This window comes from Eptesicus fuscus, chromosome 20 (genome assembly GCF_027574615.1).
Source record: "Eptesicus fuscus isolate TK198812 chromosome 20, DD_ASM_mEF_20220401, whole genome shotgun sequence".
In the NCBI taxonomy this organism is placed as follows: domain Eukaryota; kingdom Metazoa; phylum Chordata; class Mammalia; order Chiroptera; family Vespertilionidae; genus Eptesicus; species Eptesicus fuscus.
Genome location: NC_072492.1, coordinates 10,504,348 through 10,524,928, shown reverse-complemented (window position 1 = coordinate 10,524,928; position 20,581 = coordinate 10,504,348). Strand labels below are relative to the sequence as shown.

At 47.0% G+C, this 20,581-nt stretch overlaps 1 protein-coding gene and 1 non-coding gene across 2 annotated transcripts; both read right to left on the bottom strand.

The window, feature by feature from the left end:
- Nucleotides 1-270: 270 nt before the first annotated feature.
- Nucleotides 271-344, bottom strand: TRNAI-AAU (transfer RNA isoleucine (anticodon AAU)). Its single transcript has one exon. It is a non-coding gene; the product is annotated as a tRNA-Ile (tRNA).
- A 725-nt stretch (nt 345-1,069) lies between these two features.
- Nucleotides 1,070-19,055, bottom strand: CTC1 (CST telomere replication complex component 1). Its single transcript, XM_008153594.3, has 23 exons — nt 19,023-19,055; nt 15,701-15,864; nt 11,333-11,570; nt 10,977-11,188; nt 10,602-10,758; nt 9,556-9,846; nt 9,327-9,455; nt 8,520-8,752; nt 8,223-8,400; nt 7,946-8,146; nt 7,347-7,473; nt 6,680-6,794; nt 6,217-6,544; nt 6,038-6,127; nt 5,585-5,778; nt 3,733-3,821; nt 3,463-3,637; nt 3,107-3,184; nt 2,538-2,682; nt 2,383-2,447; nt 1,986-2,151; nt 1,754-1,880; nt 1,070-1,591 (listed from the first exon to the last, which is right to left on the bottom strand). The coding sequence occupies exons 1-23, from the start codon at nt 19,053-19,055 to the stop codon at nt 1,431-1,433; spliced, it is 3,696 nt and encodes a 1,231-aa protein (XP_008151816.2). The 3' UTR covers nt 1,070-1,430.
- Between the last annotated feature and the right edge of the window lie 1,526 nt (nt 19,056-20,581).

Here is a 20,581-nt window from a genome sequence, read left to right as displayed (position 1 = left end):
CACCGCCTTTCTGGAATCCTTGTCCCAGATCTTCCCCTTTCTCCCACCCGCCTCCAACAACGCGCTCCCAGGGAAATGAAGACGCGGAAGCCTCCGGGGAACGCTCTCTGCGCTCTAGTTGAGGGAGCACCCTTCAAAAGGTTTAAGTGCGCTAACAATTCGGGTTTTGAAAGGCAGTGGGGCCTGTGTTGTTTGCAGTCAGAAAGCAACTGGCTCTGGGAAAGAGCTTCCTGGCAGTAGCATGAGTAAGAAGAAAAAGACCCAGTCCGCTGGCCCGTACGGGGATCGAACCCGCGACCTTGGCGTTATTAGCACCACGCTCTAACCAACTGAGCTAACCGGCCGGTAATGCAACCTTGCGAACTTGAATATACATATGTGCAACTTTAAAATATGTAGCCAACACAATTTAATAGAGAATTTTTGTGCAATACTAGTTTTGCTCTAAAAGCTTCCCAAATGCTGATTAGAAGTGATCTTTAAAAAAACATAAAGAAATGCCCTCTGAATGGCTTTAAGAGGTGTGGTCAGGTTCTTTTTCATTGAGTAAGCAGCTCCCAGGGAAGAAATGGGAGAATTCGGGCCAAATGTATGCGTACCCCAACTAATTGATTCTGCAACCCTAAGTCTGGGTTCTGACTTAGGAATTCCTACTGGTTTCATTCCTACTGGTGTGGATCAAGAATTTGCCTTAGGCCTGACCCATGGGAAACCCACAGCACTGACCCCTTTACTGAGGTTCCATAGTATAGGTTCCTCACATGACTCTTCTAATGTTGGCGCTCCCTCAACTTCACCCTCTTAACCCATTTGTATTTCCCAACAACTCTAGGCTTGCATACATGACTTCTTCCATTCTTGCTGACTGACACCATCAGCAATGGTGTCTAACCTGCCTCCAACTCCCCAATGTACTCCCTTTGGGCCTGACTTTTGGTATAATTTCTTCTGCTGGATCAGAGCTCTTAAAACCAGTTTTGGCATTGGTGGAAAACAAGGACGGGAATGATGGTGAACAATGGGCGGCTGCCAGGTCAGGAGACCTGGGACCTCACAGATTGCACAAATGTAAAACATCACTAGAGCTTTATTGCAGGCCAAGGGGCCTGTCACAAGTACCCCCACAAGAGGCAAGTGTCTTGTTCCTCTAGCCCCTGCCACAAAGACAGAACCCAGGTGCTCAGGGCCACCTATGAGTGCAGGTGGCTTTAGCCCAACCAGAGAGGAAGTATCAATAGTGCCAGGAGTTGCCTATTTCCACTATTTCTCCAAGGCAGGCTGGCAACAGAAAGAATATGGAGGAGAAATTACAGTAGGGTAGCAGTTAGTGAATACAGGGATCTGGAGTCCTAGTTCAATCACCACGAAGGTGAGGGCCACAACGAGTGGGAGAAGCAGGGGCCCAGTGTTCCAGCAGGGCAGGAGACCTTTCAGGCCACTGTTGCAGTTTCGAGGCAGGAGGAAGCAAATGCCCCCAGGGAGCTGGAGTGCTCAGGCTCCTGGATAGACAGACATGACAACTGGATCCTGGGATTCACATGAGTCAGGAGAGGAAGCTTCCCACACTGGAATTGCTGTAGCCTAGGAGGTTCTGAAATAGGAAGAGAAGAAAATGTATGTCCTATGCATGTGGTTGTTAGTCCCATCCACCATTCTCCTCCCCAACCCCAGAAATCCCTTATCAATTCCTAATTACTCTTCCTCCTGGGACCCATCTGTCTATACCCCCACCCTTCCATCCTTACTTCCTTACCTAAAGGGATGATCTTGGAGGGTTTCCTCTCAAGCTCAAAAGAAAGTACAATAGGGCGGAGGACAGAGAGGCTGGTACAAAGTGTCCGGAGGAAGAGGGTCAAGGGCTCATCAGTCTTCGCTGAGGACTAGAAAGGGAAGCTCAGGATTAATCAGAACTCAAAATTCCTAAACTCTTTACGAAACACTCAGGAACCTGGGTATCTGAGCCCCACCTCCCAGCCACATCTCACCTCAGGTTGGGCTCCAGGCCCTATAAACTGCAAGGCCACTTTCCCTGGTCCTCTGACAAGCTCCAGGAGGGAGGCCCACTCACTAGGACACAGCCCTAGTGCTGCTGCCACATGATGGTTCCGACAGGTCACCACAGCTTCAGCAGTCCCATCCTCCACCAGGAGCCTGGGGTAGAAATAGAGACTCCCAGAGCAAACCCAGGGGCCAGTCACCTGAACCCAACATGCCTCCCTCTCCACTGAGTCATCTTTAACTTACTTACCCTTATTCATTCAAAAATATTTATCAAAGCAATTCCCACAAGCCAAGAATTATGTTAACACAGAAACAGCACACAGGCAAAGTCGTGTAATAGGGAAATTAATGGGGTGATAGGTGCCCACTTTGTGCTCTCACCTGATGCTGGCCTGGCTTACAGATGTCTGAGTGGGGCAAGTGGAGCCCTGATGAGTACACCTTCCCTGGGATGAAGAAAGTGGTTGGAAAAATCCTCTTGGTCCCATCACAACCCTCTGCACCAAAGCACCCAGCTCAGCCTGCCCCGCCCATACCTGGATGGAGAGGCTGGTACAGTGAGCACACACCCAGAGGAGCTGAAGGCTGAAGACAGAAACAATATGGCAAGAGGCAATGGCCTGGAATGGGGTCTGGCCACCCTGTAGCAGTCTCGCCAGGTAGACGTGGGGCAGAGGAACACTAAAAGAGCCAGAGAGACAGGTGTCAAGAAATCGTCAAAGGGGTTCTGAAGGCTCGGTATGTCTGGGAGGACTCAGCAGGCTTAGGGATGGAGATAACAGTGGTGTCCATGCTCTCCTGGAGCCCCATGGTCCCCATTTTGATTTCTGATATCAAATCGTCATCAATTATTTCTCAGGCTTGACCAACCAAGATGTTAGCCAAGAAAAGATAGTTGCATTTTAGCCTGAAAAGAGCTTAGAACACCACATCTTTCTGGGTAAAATGACAAGTATTGGGCATTTTTTATTTGGGACTCTGACTCAACACATTCTGCTAGGCTTGGGAATGACTGTAGTTATGGCAAAAATCCCAGAACCAGGAACATGTGTGGGACGCAGATGTGAGGCTGTGAAGTTTGGAGATCAGGACCTGGGGCACTGACCTGACTGTGGTTTCCGGGGGGAAACTCAGGACCTGCATATAAGTGGATGACTGGAAACAACAGTAAACATTGTGGGATCTGCAAGTAGAAGAGGAGGAGAAAGAAGTCAATTTGAGGTTGGAACTGGGAACAGGCTTGGCCACTCCCCTGAGGAATGCACCCTAGCCCAGGCTCTATTAAAGGAGGGAAGCTGAGGGAAGGACTGGGCTGGAACATCTCATGAGGGTGGAGGGCATAACATATTGAACGTAATATCAAAAAGGAGGTGTCGTTGTAGCATAGTTAGGTAGGGGTGAACATTCAAGAAAACCACATCAGTACGAAGAGGAGGCAAGGCCAGCTGCGTAGATCTTTACCTGGAAACTCTTTTCTCCAGCTGGTTAAAGTAGACTCGGGCTCCTGGAAGGAGTCCTAGTGGGGGAGGCAAGTGTGGGCCTTCGATATATATGTCCAAGTGAGGGGGGAATTCACAATCAGCAGTCTCCACAGCTACAGTTATCTTCACACACCCTCTCCTGGCTTCAGTGCTCCCTACAGAAGGAAAGGGGAGGGGTCAGTGGTATCTGTCTGGATCACAAGGTCCCATCACTCCATTTTATACCTTCCCCCAAAGGAGGTGTCATTACCAGGCTTTGTCCAGGTAGCAGCAGGAAGTGGTTCACACAGAGTCCGCGACAGAATCTCAGCTGAGAAAGACACCAAGGAATCGGTGACGCTGAAGGGTCAAAAAAATAGAGTGAGAATGGAGGCATAAGAAAGCAGAGAATGGAGAGTCAGGTCCAAGGACAGAAAACGTAGCCAGTCTCTGCTAGAAAGTCATCTATAAGGTTCTGAAAAATCTCATGCTGTGTTGAATCACACACTAAAAGTAACAGGGCTTATGGCAAAAATAAGGTTGTGGCAGATAACTCAAAACCTATACAACTTAGTAACCAGAGGTCTTACCAAGAAGTACACCAGCAGAATTAAGTCTCCACTTCCATTTCAGTCATCCCATTATCTACATATACCTTCAAATCATAGATCCTTAAAAACATTCACTTTTGCCTTAACTGGTTTGGCTCAGTGGATAGAGCATCAGCCTGTGGACTGAAGGGTCCTGGGTTCGATTCTGATCAAGGGCACATGCCGGGGTTGCAGGCTCTATCCCCAGTGTGGGCTTGCAGGAGGCAGCCAATCAATGATTCTCTTCATCATTGATGTTTCTCTCTCTCCCCCTCTTCCTTCCTCTCTAAAATCAATAAAAAACATATTAAAGGGGAAAAAAAATTCACTTCTAGTAGAGACCAGTTTCATAAAAATTACACCTAGAATTCAGTAGGGTTTTGTTTGCTTGTTTAATAAGGGGAAATATCTCTGCAGCTTCTTTTTTTAAAATATATTTTATTGATTTTTTTTACAGAGAGGAAGGGAGAAGGAAAGAGAGTCAGAAACATCAATGAGAGAGAAACATGGATTAGCTGCCTCCTGCACACTCCCCACTGGGAATGTGCCCGCAACCAAGGCACATGCCCTTGACCAGAATCGAACCTGGGACCCCTGAGTCCACAGGCCGACGCTCTATCCACTGAGCCAAACCGACTAGGGCATGCAGCTTCTTATTTTAAATTTATTTTCATTGTTAATCCTTACCCAAGGATATTTTTCCATTGATTTAATAAAATATATATTTGTATTGATTTCAGAGAGGAAGGGAGAGGGAGAGAAAGAGAAACATCAATGATGAGAGAGAATCATTGATCAGCTGCCTCCTGCACGCCCCACACTAGAGATCAGCCTGCAACCTGGGCATGTGCCTCAACCAGGAATCAAATAGTGACCTCTTGGTCCATAGGTTGACATTCAACCACTCAGCCATGCAGCCAGGCGGGCTCCATTGATTTTTAGACAGAGTGGAAGGAAGGAGGAGATGGGAGAAAGAGAAACATCGATGTGAGAGAAATGTGAGAGAGACACATCAATTGGTTGCCTCCTGCATGCATCCTGCAACCGAGATACGTACTCTTGACCAGAATGGAACCGGGGACCCATGGGCTGATATTCTATCCACTGAGCCAAACTGGCTCCGGCTCTCTGCAGCCTCTTCATTTGCACTTGCAGCTACCCCAAAAAGCTTACATGAGGGACGTATAGTTGTTCCTGAAGCCATAAGCCACTTCTTGTACTAAAGGAAGGCTCTTCTCTAGATTCTCAGCGTTTGTCCTTACATTTTTTTTTTAATGTTTCTTACATTTCCTCTTATTCCAAGGCTTTTCCTGACTTGTGAGAAAGCCTGCTCATGATCACTTTAAAACATTAACATGCTGGGGGGAAATCAGGTATGAAACACAATTTCCATCTTACACCGACATCTTCCTGTAGGAGCTAAGTCACAGGAAAGAAACACGCTGTAGCAGAGAACGGACCATTCACCATCTCTAACCACGGCAGAGGAGGAGAGAGCAGCCCAATGAGCTGGAGAAGCTGGCAGACATTTACTTGTCACTGAGCAGGTCCGTCAGCGAGGATTCAGGCAGTGCCTTGCTGATACTCGGCATATCTGGGATGTCCTGGGCGCGCTCAAGTTCCAGGGTCCATGCATCCTGGACAGTGAGGCAGGATGTACAGCCGGCCAACTCCAGAGGACGCTGCGATATGCAGGATGAACCACCCTCCTCAAACAATGCTGGTGTCTGCCAGGAAATGGGAAGACAATGGACTCTGAGTGTGTCCTGGTCCTGAGGAAGGCTCACAAAATACTCTGACCCAATTTTGTTTTCTCTCTGGAGCCGGATGAAGGAAGGGACTTAGACACAGACAATCTTTCGATTTGATCAAGATCTACCTTTCTGCTAGGAGACCTAGAGAGTGACCAGGCACTGGCACTTCCTCTCCAGATCCCACACCAAAAAAAGCTTTCTGGGGAAGGGCCTGATGAAGTAGGGCACTCACGGGAGGGCCAGGAGCCACGAGTCGGTACACTTGCCCGGGGTGCAAGAACTCGAACCAGCGGACTGAGGGGCCAATAAAGATGAGGAGAACCTGTGAGGAAGGACAGCAGGGTCCTTGTGTTCCAGACAGGAGCCAGGGCCACACAGGTCAAGCCCTAGATCTTTGAAGTCCCAGCTTACCTTCTGATCCTTGTTCTCATCTCCCTTGAGCTCAGGTGGGCCCCAACCAGTTCCCTCCTTCCTCTGGGTACCCCCGAGCCAGCTCCCTGATATGTGGAAACTGAGGGTGGGCTTGGCCACCTCTGGACTGGCTCCTGGGGGGACACAAAAGTTCCTCTTCATCAGTGCCTCCTTGTGGGACAGCAAGAACAGCCGGCTCTGTCCTATGTGGGCACCCTCGGGGAGGGTGGGCTCTGTCTGAGGAGGTGTTGAGGAGGTGGCTGAGTGAAGGAAAGGTCTGGGCATAGGCCAGATCAGGGCATCAGCCAGAAAGAACTGGACATAGACTCTGTTGGGAGAAAGGAACAGGTTTCTTAGTGAGACGGGCATTGGGTGTTGCGGCCCCAGCATTCCAACACCTGCTCCAGGCCCTTCCCCTTTCCCTTAGAGACTTGGAGGATAGCCACTACCCCAAGAGGCCAACCTGGCCTGCTGCTCCTGGATGAAGCCTGCCATGCTCAGCTCCTTCCAGGATGGAAAGCTGCTCCTGACATTCCTCTCTATGACCAACTGGAACCGCTCGGCCCGCACCAAGCAGCCTAGAGGGAAGAAGTTTTCTGTTTGGCAAGAGGAGAGAACCGTGGAATGGGAAGCAAAGCAGCCCATCCTGCCGGTCTTGCTGCCCAACCTAGACCTGGCCTGACCCCACCTCAGAGGGACGACACTCCAAGGGAAGCCATTCCGCCCGCATGTCCAGTCCCACCCCTGGCCTCCGAGGCTGAAAGGCATCGATCGCCTTTCTCACAAATCCATACCAGCCTGCCTGTGCCCAGATCTAATAACATTTTGCTTTCCCCAATTTCCTTGCCTACAAATCTCCGTGGGTCCAGTAAGACCATTAGTCTCCAAACAAGAATGTGGGAAGTGGGAGCTGCCATCTGGTGTGCACGTTAGGCACAAGGTAGGGAACTGGAGGTCTGGCTAGGGAACCCCTTGCTCCTTTTCTCTACTTGCTCATACCAGTCTCCCAAACGTGATTAACGCATGCCACCTTGGCATCTCTAGAAAATCCCAGCAGGTGCTTCCTCTCAACCCCTGTTCTGAGACCCTCTACCCCACGACCACCTTCTCTCTACTTCTGGCCTCCACACCTATGAGCCGGGGGTCGGAGACGGGCTGCGAGTGCTTGTTGAGGAGCAGGCAGGGGAGGGAACCACTTTGGTCCCGAAGCTGCAGACAACCTTTATGAGATGAAGCCACCAGAACCCCAAGTAAAACCTGTGGAGAGATGAAAGCCAAGGTATCAAGTATTTATTAAGCAAATATTGAGCATCTATTATATGCCAGGTACTGTGTTAAACGTTAGCTACAAAGTAAACAAAAGAGACATGGCCTCTAACCTAAAAGAACTTATATGTGAGTGGGGAAGACAGACGTGAAAACACACACACATGCGTTCACACACTTGGTAGTAGGAGAGAAAGTGTTCAAATCAAAGTTAGAGGACCTCAGCAGACATAAGAAGAAGTTGGCATTTTATTTTACGTGCACTGGGAAAAACAACAAAAGGATTTAAAGCAAGAGACTTTTGTAATCCAAGTTACATTTTACCTCACTCTTTCTAGTTGCTGCAGGGAGGGGGTGGTCTAGTTAGAAGGCTAGCCAGTAACATGATGAGAAATGACTATGACAGTGACAGTGAGAATGGCAAGAAGAGGAAGTGCCCTATCCCTGCTGGAGCCCCACTTACCTGGGCTGGATGGAAGGTGGAGGGCAGCAGACAGAGCCAGGACCAGGCCAGGCGCTGATTGAGTTGGCAACTGGTCAGGTGAGAAACTTCTGGGGCGGACAGGAGGGTCTTGGGGTCAAAGGAAGTCCAGGCCCTGCAGCGCCCTTCCTCTTTCAGGGCTTCCAGAGTGGGGAAGGAGCAAGGAGTTTGCAGCCGAGTGTACTGTCAGAAGAGAAGAGAAATCAGATGGGGCATCCCACGTATCCCCCGCCACCCCGTTTCCCCCACATCCTCACACCTTCTGGAGTGGACAGCAATGTGGCTCTTCAAGGATCTCCTTGTGTGCGTTCCGACTGGGGACGCATGGTGGAGCTAGAACATCCAGGGTGGGAGCCAGGAGTTGCAGGCCCAGGCTGGGGCTCCCAGGAGAGGAGCACTGCAGGAACTGGTGGTGTCTCAGCACATGGGGGCACAGCCTTGGGAAAGAAGCTGAGTCACTTTCCCAGGACCCTTCCTCTTCCAGGGTCCTGCTTCCCTCACAGAGGTGGGGTCCCACCCCCAGTGCCACCCCAGCCCGGACCCTCATCCTCCTCACTTGCAGGCCAGCTCCTCCAGGGCCTTGGTAACCCACAGGTAGAGGGGAAGTCCTAACTGACGTTCCCATACCAGCTGCTCATACAGGGAGGCCCCCCAGGCCTGGAGGGAAGACTGAGTCTCAGGCTTCTGACGAGAGAAGCCCCGAAGTAGAACAGCACCACGGAGACAAGCGGCTAGCACTGGCCTTCTTGTCCCTCCACCCACGGACTGGAGGAGGTGAACATCCTGGAGCTGGGGAAGCAGAAAAGGTGAAGAAGCAGAGGTGAAGGTAACTCAGTGACCCCACGCAGAGTTGCTACAGTTTTCCACTGCCTGGGTTCCAAGAGAAACCCAATTTCTTCCATACAGGTCATTTCCTTTCATCCTCCACGCCTCACCTTCCATCACAACCCACTGTCCCGGGGTAAACCTTCATCTCTCATCAGCTCCACTCAGTCCTTCCCTGGGCCAGGGGGCTCCTGGCTGGCGTGGCTTCCCTACTCACCAGGCTACCTGACATCATTCTGGCCCTCACTACCCCTGCGTTTCAGCTCCAACATCTCCTCCTCCAGTTAGAGGGCCCTTCTGGAAGGAGATGCTCTGGTCCCAAGCCCTCCTCCTTTTGCCCCAGACTCTACTTTCTGATCTGAGCTCTCATCCAAATCATTCTTAACAAATGCACATGCCCACCCCCCAATACACACTTACTATTTTTATATTTTTGTTGTAAAGGTTCCCACCCTGCTGCCAAACAAGACCAGCCTATAAAGGCAGAAGAAGCTGCTGTGAAGCCTCTTTTTGTCAGCAGCCCCGATCCCTCACATACCTCCAGACAGACTCCTGGCCGCACCACCCGTCTGAGGCCATGGAACTGCTGGTAGGAAAGGCAGAGCCCCAGCTGCCCATCCAGCTCATAGAGGCCAGCAGGCTGATTCAGCACGCCAGTGACGGTTCCCTGCAAAGAGGTCAAAGGGCCAGTTGATTCCCATTTCCTTCCTCTTTGGAGACCCACATTTCCTGCCCCTCAAGCTCTAGGACCTCTCCCTTATGCTTACCGTATATGACAGGAGTCTGGAGTCCCGGGAAAGACCTTTTTGCTCCTGCCTGTCTTGGATGTTGCTTGTCCTGGGGAGTGGCTTGGGGTCAGCCTCCAAGAGAGTTCTGCCCAACTCCAGGTCCAGGTCCAGCTCTCGCACACATTCTGATTTCAGCGGCAACAGATGAGAGGAGGGGTTGGTCGTCCAAACACGGTAACGGTGACCATGAATCTTGGATGCGCGCAGCTCTGTCAGCACATAGGCCCTACCCGGCCGAAGGGCTTGGTGCCAAACCAGCTGGGCGGGGACCTGGCTTGTGCAGAGGCAGGCAACATGGTACACGAGATGCTTCTCACAAGCTATCCTTCTGTCCCTTTCCATCATAATTTAACCTCAAAAACCTGCCCTCATGAGCTTTCCTTCCCTCATCTTCCTTGTTTGCCAATTAAATCTTAAGCCATAGAACTTTTAGGATCTTTCCTCTCTCTTAGGAGATGCCAAATCCCTCCCCCAAGAGACAAACAATCCCTAAAACTTCCTTCCAAATACATAAATATTCCATTCAGAAACTTATATCCTTTTTGCATTTCCCCTCTCTCACTCTATAACGTATAAACCATTTCTATTTATTTAATCAATATGCACTGGGTACGTATGTATCCAGTATTAGGATAGATGTAATGGGAAGTATAATACTGTTCCCTCTTCTCCAACATATTTCAAACCACTGGGGAACACAGACACAAACCCAAGTAATAACATGGAGCCATGTATGACCAAGAGGCACAGAGAATACACATTTACTAAGGATGGGCTGGGATGATTAGAAAGGCCAAGTGAAAGAAGAGGAACTTGAAGGACATCTTGAAGTGGGAAGAGGAATTCAATAAGAGGCAACAGCCTTGGCTGGTTTGGCTCAGTGGATAGAGCGTGGCTTGTGGACTGAAGGGTCCCAGGTCAGGATGAAAAAGGAATGTTCTTGGCAGTTGCATAGGAAAATGAGAAATATCAAAGTAGGAGAATGCTAGTAAAAGTAAACACCTTGGATTGACCCTAATCCTCACCTGCACAATGATGGATACATGGCTGCCAGCTTGGCTGCCAGGTGGGGATAATTCACCGAGAGATGCGATGAAGTAAGCTTTCTTTTTACTTTTCACCAGAGCACTCAATCGAACCAGCTTCCCAGCCAGGTTTGGCCGTATAACTCTGAGCTTGCTTCTAAAGAAGGTAGAAAGAAGAGAGGAAAAAGTCATTATTTCTCTTCTATTCCCCTGCAAATTCCTTCCCTTCCAATTGTGATTAAAAATTTCCATTTTTCCATAGGTATTCATATTATTCCCTTTATTCGGAGCATCTCATCAATATTACTCTCAATACCTTTCTCTCCTTCTTTCCATTGACTCACCATCCTCCTTCGCTGGAGAGGGAAGAATTACCTGTGCCTGAGGAGGCGGGAAGCAGCCTCCGGGTAGAGAACAGGAATAGGGGTCGGAGGGCCAGTGCTGATGGTCAAGGGAAACACTGGCACAGGGACACCCCAGAGCTCCAAGTGCCCTTCTCCTGAGGAATTCCACTTGGCAGGAGGAAGGTAACTCCAACTGGGGAACAGAAAGAGATGGCCCAACCAAGAAAGATCCAGATCTATGAGCTAGGAAAGACCAAAATCAAGGGTTAATAAGCATCCCTTTTACTTCCTTCCACCTTAGTTCCCCGACACTTAATTGCCTCACTCCCTAGACACCATTCTTGTTAGGTAGGATCTGAGGCATCTGACGTCCCCCTTCCTACTCACCTCACAGCCCAGGATACCAGTGTTATCTTTCACATAGAGGCTTCCATTTCTGCACCCTTGTTCCAAGTCCTCTGGTAAGTCTGTTAGTGTCCCTAAAAGTAACAGCCGCTCCCGGGGGAGGGCAGTCCCACTGAGTCCAGCCTCTTGGGCCCAGGCCTGATATGCAGTGCTGCTCCAGGACAGGTGGCTGCAGCATGGAAGGTGCTGGTGGCTCTTGAGGTCCTGTACTGAGACAAAGCTGCAGAAGGAAGGGAGCAAAGTTGTGTCCAAACCTAGAAAGTTACACTCAACCCTGACAAATCTCCCAATATCCCAAGGAAAGGTCAATGGGGAAAATGGACTAAGGGAAAAGTTTAATTGATTGAAGGGGGGAAAGAGGAAGGGAGAGAGGGAGGGAGACTGCTTAAGGAGAAGGGATAGAGGAGAACTGGATCAGGATAGAGCACTTAGGGGACTTCACTAAATTTGTAACATTTTACTTCTTATAAAAAAGAACTGAATCAAATATGGCAAATTTTAAGGTTTTAAAAATCTAGCCTTAAGGACCTGGCTAACCACAATGTCAATAAGCACACTGTTTAGTTCAGCTCTTTTTTGCAGGCAAGACTTTCTCAATGAAGACAGTAGGGTGCTGATTTACATTCTGGTGGAACAGCAATTTTAGTTACCACTGGTTTATTTATTTATTTGCGATCCTTCTTGTCTTTATTTTTAAAATTCAGCTTTTCTGAAGCTATTCTTTTTTAAAAAAATATATTTTATTGATTTTTTACAGAGAGGAAGGGAGAGAGATAGAGAGCCAGAAACATCGATGAGAGAGAAACATCTACCAGCTGCCTCCTGCACACCCCCCACTGGGAATGTGCCCGCAACCAAGGTACATGCCCTTGACTGGAATCGAACCTGGGACCTTTCAGCCCGCAGGCTGACGCTCTATCCACTGAGCCAAACCAGTTTCGGCTTGTCTTTATTTTGAAGCTAACCAGTTGAAGTATATATTTTCCCTTTCTGTGTAGTTATGAATGACATTTTTTATTGATTTGATAGAGGAAGGGAGAGAGAAAAAAAATCAATTTGTTATTCTATTTATTTATTCATTGGTTGCTGCTTCTTTGGTGTGCCTTGACCAAAGATCGAACCTGCAACCTTGGCATATTGGGATGATGCTAACCAACTGAGCCACTCGATCAGGGCTATGAATAACATTTTATTTATTTTTTTTTTTTATTGCCCTTGACCAGAATCGAACCTGGGACACTTCAGTCCGCAGGCCAAGGCTCCACCCATTAAGCCAAACCGGCTAGGGCTGAATAACATTTTAATACAGATATTTCTCTTAGTATTCCAGTTTAGAAAATTTCCCCCATCCTTGTTGATGTTAATTTTTTTTATATTACATTTATTGGGGTAACAGTGATTAATAACATTATAAAATTTTCAGGTGTACTAGATTATAAGTCAACATCTGTGTACTCTTCTGAAGTGCTTTCCACACAAAGTCTAATTTCCTTCCAATACCATATATGTGATCCCTTTACCCATTTCACCCTCCCCGCACCCTGTTTCTCCCTGATAATTACCATTCTATTGTCTATATCTATGAGTTTTTGTTTTATTTGTGACTTTTTATTTTATATTCCACATGAGTGAAATAATCAGTTTTTGTCCTTTTCTGACTTATTTCACTTAGCATAATACTTTCAAGATCCATTCATGTTGTTACAAATGGCAATTTATGGCTGAATTGTATTCCACTGAATATGTATGTATATGTACCACATCTTCTTTATCTAATCATCCATCAGGGACACTTAGGTTGCTTCCAAGTCTTTTTTTTTTTTTTAAGTTTTTCAGATGTTCCATATACTTAGAAGGTCATGATCATTTATTTTATTTTATTCATTTATTTATTTTTAATATTTTTATTGATTTCAGAGAGGAAGGGAGAGAGATAGAAACATCAATGATGAGAGAAAATCATTTATTGGCTGCCTCCTGCATGCCCCCTACTGGGGATCAAGCCCCCAACCTGGGCATGGGGCCCTTGACCAGAATCTAACCCAGGACCCTTCAGTCCACAGCTCTAGCCACTGAGCGAAACCAGCTAGGATGCTTCCAAGACTTGATTATTGTAAATAATGCTGCAATGAACATTGGGTACATACTGTATATCTTTATATGTAAGTGTTTTCATATTTTTCAAATACCCAGAAGAAGAATTGCTGGATCATATGGGAGTTCTACTCTTTAGATTTTTGAGAAACCACCATAGTGTTTCCATAGTGGCTGCACTAATTTACATTCCCACCAATAGTTTACAATGGTTCCCTTTTCTCCATATCTTCTGCAATACTTGTTATTTACCACTGGTGTATAATAAAGTCCATGGATGAGAAATTACACAGAATTTTGAAAATGGTATTTTGGAAACACAGAGTACAATTACACCGTCTTCTCACCAAAGATCCCCTGCCTTCACTGACAGACAGATTGCCAAGCTTATTGAAGTGTTTCCCAAATTACATGCAGGTTAAGGGAGTGTCAGGGAAAATATATCCTGTTCTCAAATAAGTTTGGTAAATGACAACTTAAACAAAGCTAAACAGATTTCTACTTTTTTTTTTTTTTTTTAAAAGATAAATATACAGTGATATGTATACTCACAAAAGACATATCCTCTCTAATAAAAGGATAATATGCAAATTAACCATCACTCTGCCATGCCCACCAGCCAAGCCACGCCCACCAACCAATCAGGGCGAGTATGCAAATTAACCCCAGCTAAGATGGCTACCATTGGGTTTCCCCGGCAACAGAAGAAGCTAAGCTTTCCACACACTCTGGCGGGCCCAGGCTTCCACTCAAGGAAACAAAGTTTCAATTATAGAAGGTAAACAAATCCAAGCGGCAGCCACGGATCCAGCAGGAGGCTTGGCTCTGCTCCAGGCTACAAAGTTTCAATTGTAGAAGGTAAATAAATTCCAGATACCAGGACCTCTGCTTGGGTCACCAGCAGCTTGGCTGGCCTGCAAACCACCACAGGCCCCTCGCTCAGGCCTCTCCACGCCCCAAGGGAACCCCACCCTGATCCAGGACACCCTTCAGGGCAAACCAGCTGGCCCCCACCCGCGCACCAGGCCTCTATCCTCCTATCTAATAAAAGAGTAATATGCAGATTGACCATCAATCCAACACACAATATGAATGCCCCCATGTGGTCAAAGATCCTGTCCCTATGTGGACACAAGATGGCCAGCAGGGGAGGGCAGTTGGGAGGCACCAGGCCGGCAAGGGAGGGCAGTTGGAGGCAATCAACCCTTCAGGGGATGGCAGTTAGGGGTGACCAGGCCGACAGAGGAGGGAAGTTGGGGGCAAACAGGGTGGCAGGGGAGCAGTTAGACATCAATCAGGCTGGCCTGGTAGTGGTTAGGGGGTGATCAGGCTGGCAGGCAAAGCGATTTAGGGGCAATCAGGAAAGCAGGCAGGCGAGCAGTTGGGAGCCAGCAGTCCTGGATTGTGAGAGGGATGTCTGACTGCCCACTGGGGATCGGGCCTAAACGGGCAGTTGGACATCTCTCGAGGGGTCCCAGATTGGAGAGGATGTAGGCTGGGCTGAGGGACAACCCCCCTCCATGCACGAATTTCGTGCACCGGGCCTCTAGTATATATATAAATGATACCATTTATATAAAGTCTAAAGGTATGCAGAACTCTACTGTATATTGATTAGGGATAGCTGCATATATTGATTAGAGAAGCAGCTATATATATATAAATATTCACATGAATAATATACCTTATTTTCAAAACAGTATATACTTCTATGAGGTCTTTTTGCAGGATATTTCAGAGCCTTCAATATGTTAATGAGTCTTATGACTCTCCTAGAATAGTTTATCATATCCAATGTCTCTCAAATTTACTTAGCCATGGAGCCCTTTTCTTGTGTTATTTTACTAATATTGCCTAGAACAGTTTAGGAAATGGTACTAAGCAAAACAACAATAACAACAAAATACCTTCAGGAGACCCTACACTTAGTTCTTAAACACACTGTCTGCACTTGGTGAATCTTAGTTTCCTAACACACAAAATGAAATAGTATCAGCTTTCCTTCCCACTTTGAGAGTTCTCCAAATCTCTCAGTCTTCTCTCGACCTCTCCCTTCCTTTTCTTCTCTAAAGATAACTTAAGCCTACTTTGGAGAACTATGGGAAAAGCAAAGCAGCTTGATGAGGAGTGGAGATGTTTGGCAGAAGGCGGTGTGTTTATTCCTTTCCCTCCCCTTACCAAGTTTCCCCTCACTTTTCCCAGGTCCTTCCTTTTCAACTCCACATCGAACTTCCCCTGAACCCCACCTCTCCTTACCTGTAGCTGAGGGGCAGTGTAAAACCCTGGTTCTTTCCCTGAGACAACCAGGTAGTCTTCACACAGTCAATCACCAACTGAGTGAACTGGATAGTAGGCTCCTTGCCAGCTGGACACAGGGTCTCTTGGATGAAGGCCTGGGCAGCCTCAAGCCAGGTTTGCTCCTGAGAAAAGTGAATCTAGTTAAAACAACTTCATGACAATCCTGCCCACCAAGAAATTTGGGGAAGAATAAAATAACAGAAAAAAAAAAATCAAGAGGGCATGTAAATGAAGAGGAAATGTAAAGGAAATGTAAAGAGGAAATGAGAGCTTAAAGAAACCTTAGAAGTATTTTAGTCCAGCTATACAATCAACTCAGACAGCTGGCCATCCAGCTTTGGTCTTGCATCTTTCTCTAACAAACCTGCACCGATCCTTAAAGTGCTGAACTGGAATCTATATTCCTCTGTGAACCATCCCAGGTAGAATGCTGCTCCCTCCTTGGAGCTCCCATAGCACCTTGCACATATCTCTATCAAGAGCAATGATCACTAAAGATAGCGGAATTCCATTTTATATAGAGTCTAACTTTAAAGCCAGCAGGTTGAAAAAAAGATTGTTCAAAATCACCCTTGAAAATAATCTTTTATATTGCTCATAAACAATAGGACATAGGTCCTAGCCTGTTTGGCTCAGTGGATAAAGTATCAGGCCTCGGACTGAAGGGTCCTGGGTTTGATTCAGGTCAAGGGCACATAACCGGGGCGCATGCGAGAGGCAAACAATTGACGTCTCTCTCTCACATCTATGCTTCTTGCTCTCTATCTCTCCCTCTCCCTCTCTCTCTCCCCTTCCACTCTCTCTAAAATATCAATGGAAAAATATCCTCAGGTGAGGAGTACCAAAAAAAAAAAAAAAAATAGGATATAGTACTTTATAGTAATATAAATGAAAATGTGTCTAATAATGAACAGTACATAAAAAAGGACATGAGTATAATTTTTAGTATTCCATTGTTTAGTCATCTATACATTTGAGTTCCCATAAGCTAAATACATATATAATACTATCCCATTGCATTTGTTTCTTGTACTATCTTTTCATCTAAGATGTGGGCTTCCTAAGGAGAACATGAACTATTTTTGTATACTTGTCATATCATACATTCTGAACACACAGTTGCCTCTATATGTAGATAATTCTAGGGCATGGGGCCAGCTTGGCCTATTGCCAGTGCTAGGCAGCTTTATTTTATAACTACAGGCCTGGTGCATGAAAATTTGTGCACTTGGGGCGGGGGGGTTGCGGGGAGGCCCCTCAGCCTGGCCTGTGCCCTCTCGCAGTCCGGGAGCCCTCGGGGGATGTCCAACTAACGACTTAGGCCCACCGGGAGAGGCTCCTGCCACCGCAGCTGTGCTGGCCAGCCATGAGCCAGCTTCTGGCTGAGCGGTGGTCCCTTTGTGGAAGCACACTGACCACCAGGAGGCAGCTCCTGTGTTGAGCGTCTGCCCTCTGGTGGTCAGTGAGCATCATAGTGACCAATCGTTCCCAGTGGTTCCAGGTCTTCCGCCCTTAGAGTCAATTTGCATATTACCCTTTTATTATATAGGATTATTATAGCAGGGGTCCTCAAACTTTTTAAACAGGGGGCCAGTTCACTGTCCCTCAGACCGTTGGAGGGCCGGACTATAGTTTAAAAAAAACTATGAACAAATTCCTATGCACACTGCACATATCTTATTTTGAAGTAAAAAAAAAAAACGGCAAAAACACCCGCATGTGGCCCGCGGGCCGTAGTTTGAGGATGCCTGTTATATAGGATAGGATTCCAACAGAGTTCAACAACACTTAGGGGAAGGACTTTTATCCTTTTTGATCCTCAGTGATAATTCTAAACCATTACAGTTCTATCCCTGTCCCTCCAATGGGCCTTTATTAGCTTTCTGGCCAAGCCTCCACATCAGTGTCCTTGTGGACAGCCCTACTATTGACTTTCACCTTCACTCCACCTCAGCCACTCTCATGCATGGTCAGGGTTGTCAAAACTGGACCAGGTCTTCATTGAGAACTCCCCATCAACATAATCAAAGACCAGATTCTCACTTTTTGTATCTTCCTCTCTTGGTTGCTTTTTTAAGCCCCTGTTTCTCTGAGAGCCTGTCCATTGCTTGGCACATTGAACACTACTGTTTCTCTCAAGGTGGTACTTCAGAACCATCTGTTTTATTACCAATGCAGGCGATTTTTTTAGATGACCTCACCTACTGAATCAGAATGGGAGGGGGATAGTATTTTAAATAAGCTCCCCAGATTGATAATGATATAGGCTGAAGTTTGCGAACACTAGGTATTTTCCCCTCAATGACTTCACCCACCAGATGCCATTGGTAGATGCTGATTGTTCCTAAACCTCTACTTTAGCTCAAGTTATATCCATGCGCCTATCAAGACTCTCCACCTGGCCAACCTGCAGACACCCCAGATGCTCAACACAGAACTTTTCACAAAAACCACTCCTCTTCCTAGTGCTAACTGCAGATAGCACCCTCAAGCAAACAGTTCCACCCTGAAACCTGGATGTCCTTATCCCCCTTCCTTTTTCACTCTGCCTTCACCTCTGGTACCTCAACATCAATGCCTGGTCAGGATCATCATCCTCTCTCGTTACATTGCAACATCAAGGTAACCGATACTCTCTAGTCCACTTTCTACACTGCTACCTCAGGAAATGAAAACACGAATCTCAGCCAATCCTTTTTCTTACAACCCTTAGTAACTCCCAGTTGACCTCAGGTTCAAGTCGCTGCTTAGCAAGACTTACAAGCCTGTCAGCTCTGATTCCTCCATCACTACTCAACTTCTTATTTTCAAGGACACCTTCTCTACCTCTTGCCTTTAAAGATATTTTTGCCTCCGCCTTGAACCCTCCTTCAGTGATTTTTTTTTTTTTTTTTTTTTTTTTGCTTTGCGAACTCTTTACACGCACTTTGGGTCTCAAACGCTTTTCCTGATGATCAGTTACAGCCGCGTCAGGGGTCTCCCCCAAGAAACCCAAAGTGCACAGTTCGCCATCAGTCTGCTCCTAGCTTCCCACTGGGCTTGAAGTCTAGAGAATGGACCGAAACGTGTTTAGGGATCACAGCGGGCGCCACAGGAGTGAGAGAATAAATATATGCGCAGAACCAGTGAGAGGGGTAGGACAGGCAGCCTCACAGGTTCCCCCTCGCTAGGCACGGCCAGCGAAGTCAGGGAGGCAGAGGCAAGGTGGGGGCAACAGGAAAAGAAAGAAAATCCAGGACAGACAAGAAAAAAAGGACGAGGGTAAGGGAAAAGCACTCACGGAGCCAACAGCCTGAGCGCGGCGAGCTGCCATGATACGCCCCAGGCGTTGCCCCGAGAGCTGAGCAACCGGCGTTAGCGCGAGTGCTCACGGGAGAGCCGGTCCGTGACGTCATCGGCGGGCGCGTTCTACGCTCCACCTTTGGCTCCTCCCCACTCAGCGACCTGAGAGTGCCACTCCCACCTCTGCCCCGCCCTCGGGCGCCGGATGTCCCACCGTTTCATCCTGTCTGGCTTCCCCGGGTGGGATAGGGGAGCTCAGGGCCTGAAACACAGCGGCCTGGTCGGTAACTCTTAGCATCTTTAGGTTTCCCTGGTCTTACCAAGCAGAGAGAAGTGTTTCCTCCGTAATGCAGCCAGAGTACAGCAAAACCTCGCTATAACGGACTAATTCGGGGGGTGGGGGGAACTGTCCCTTAAAGCCCAGAGTCCGTTATATAATAAATAAAGTAGGTTTTCTGAATGCGTATGTTAACTAAATTAGCTAGTAACCTGTTTTTACTTACGTTGACACATTTGTGTAATTAAAATTAAGTCTGAAAAAAATTAAGTCTGTATGAAGTTTAACTTAACAGAAATATTTTTATATGTATTACTGTAACTTTAAATGTATACTGAATAGATCTAGTAAATACATGTATTCACTATTCACTGAGAGTAAACAAATGCACATGGTTGGGGCGTGGCTTAACTCACTGGGGAACAAGGACTGACAGCGGTGAAAACTGCTGCAGAGCCCAGCTGGCCTGGATCCCTGAACCAAAAGTTCATTGGTTCAATTCCGTCAGGGCACATGCCTGGGTTGCGGGCTTCATCCCCACTAGGGGGTGTGCAGGAGACAGCTGATCAATGCTCCTCTCTCATCAATGTTTCTATCGATCCCTCTCCCTTCCTCTCTAAAAATAAAATAAATAAAAACTGCTGCAGAACCAATCACTGTGCATGATGTGCTATGTTCACATGCTAATCATTCCTGAACATTGTTCAGGAGCAGCGAGTTTTGGATTTAAATATGTAGACTATAGTTGTAGACTTTTGTAGTATTTATATCGGTGAAATTACCAGTGTTTTTTCCAACACATGGCCTATTTGCTAAAATTTGTTTAAAATAGCCCAGCTGGGGTGGCTCAGTGGTTGAGGGTGGACCTATGCACCAGGAGTTCTGGTTGGAATTCGGGTCAGGGCACATCCATGGATTTCGGGTTCCATCCCCAGTAGGGAGGATGCAGGAGGCAGCTGATAGATGATTCTCTCTCATCATTGATGTTTCTCTCTCCCTCCCCCTCTTCTTTCCTCTTTGAAATCAATTTTTTAAAAAGAGGTAAAGTGAGAGAGGGGTATTTAAGGCCATTGTGCACTTAGAGTTGCTTCAAAACATTTTTGGAACAAGATAGGATAAACACTGATTAAGAGATAGTAAGTATAAACACTGTAGACAATACGAATCCTCTAGTCATGTAACAGGAAAATAAAGACTGTAATTCTACAAATTATGGTATCCCCTAATTCAACTTCACTTTTGATGTAAGACCTCTGTCAAACGTACTCAAAAAGTCAGGA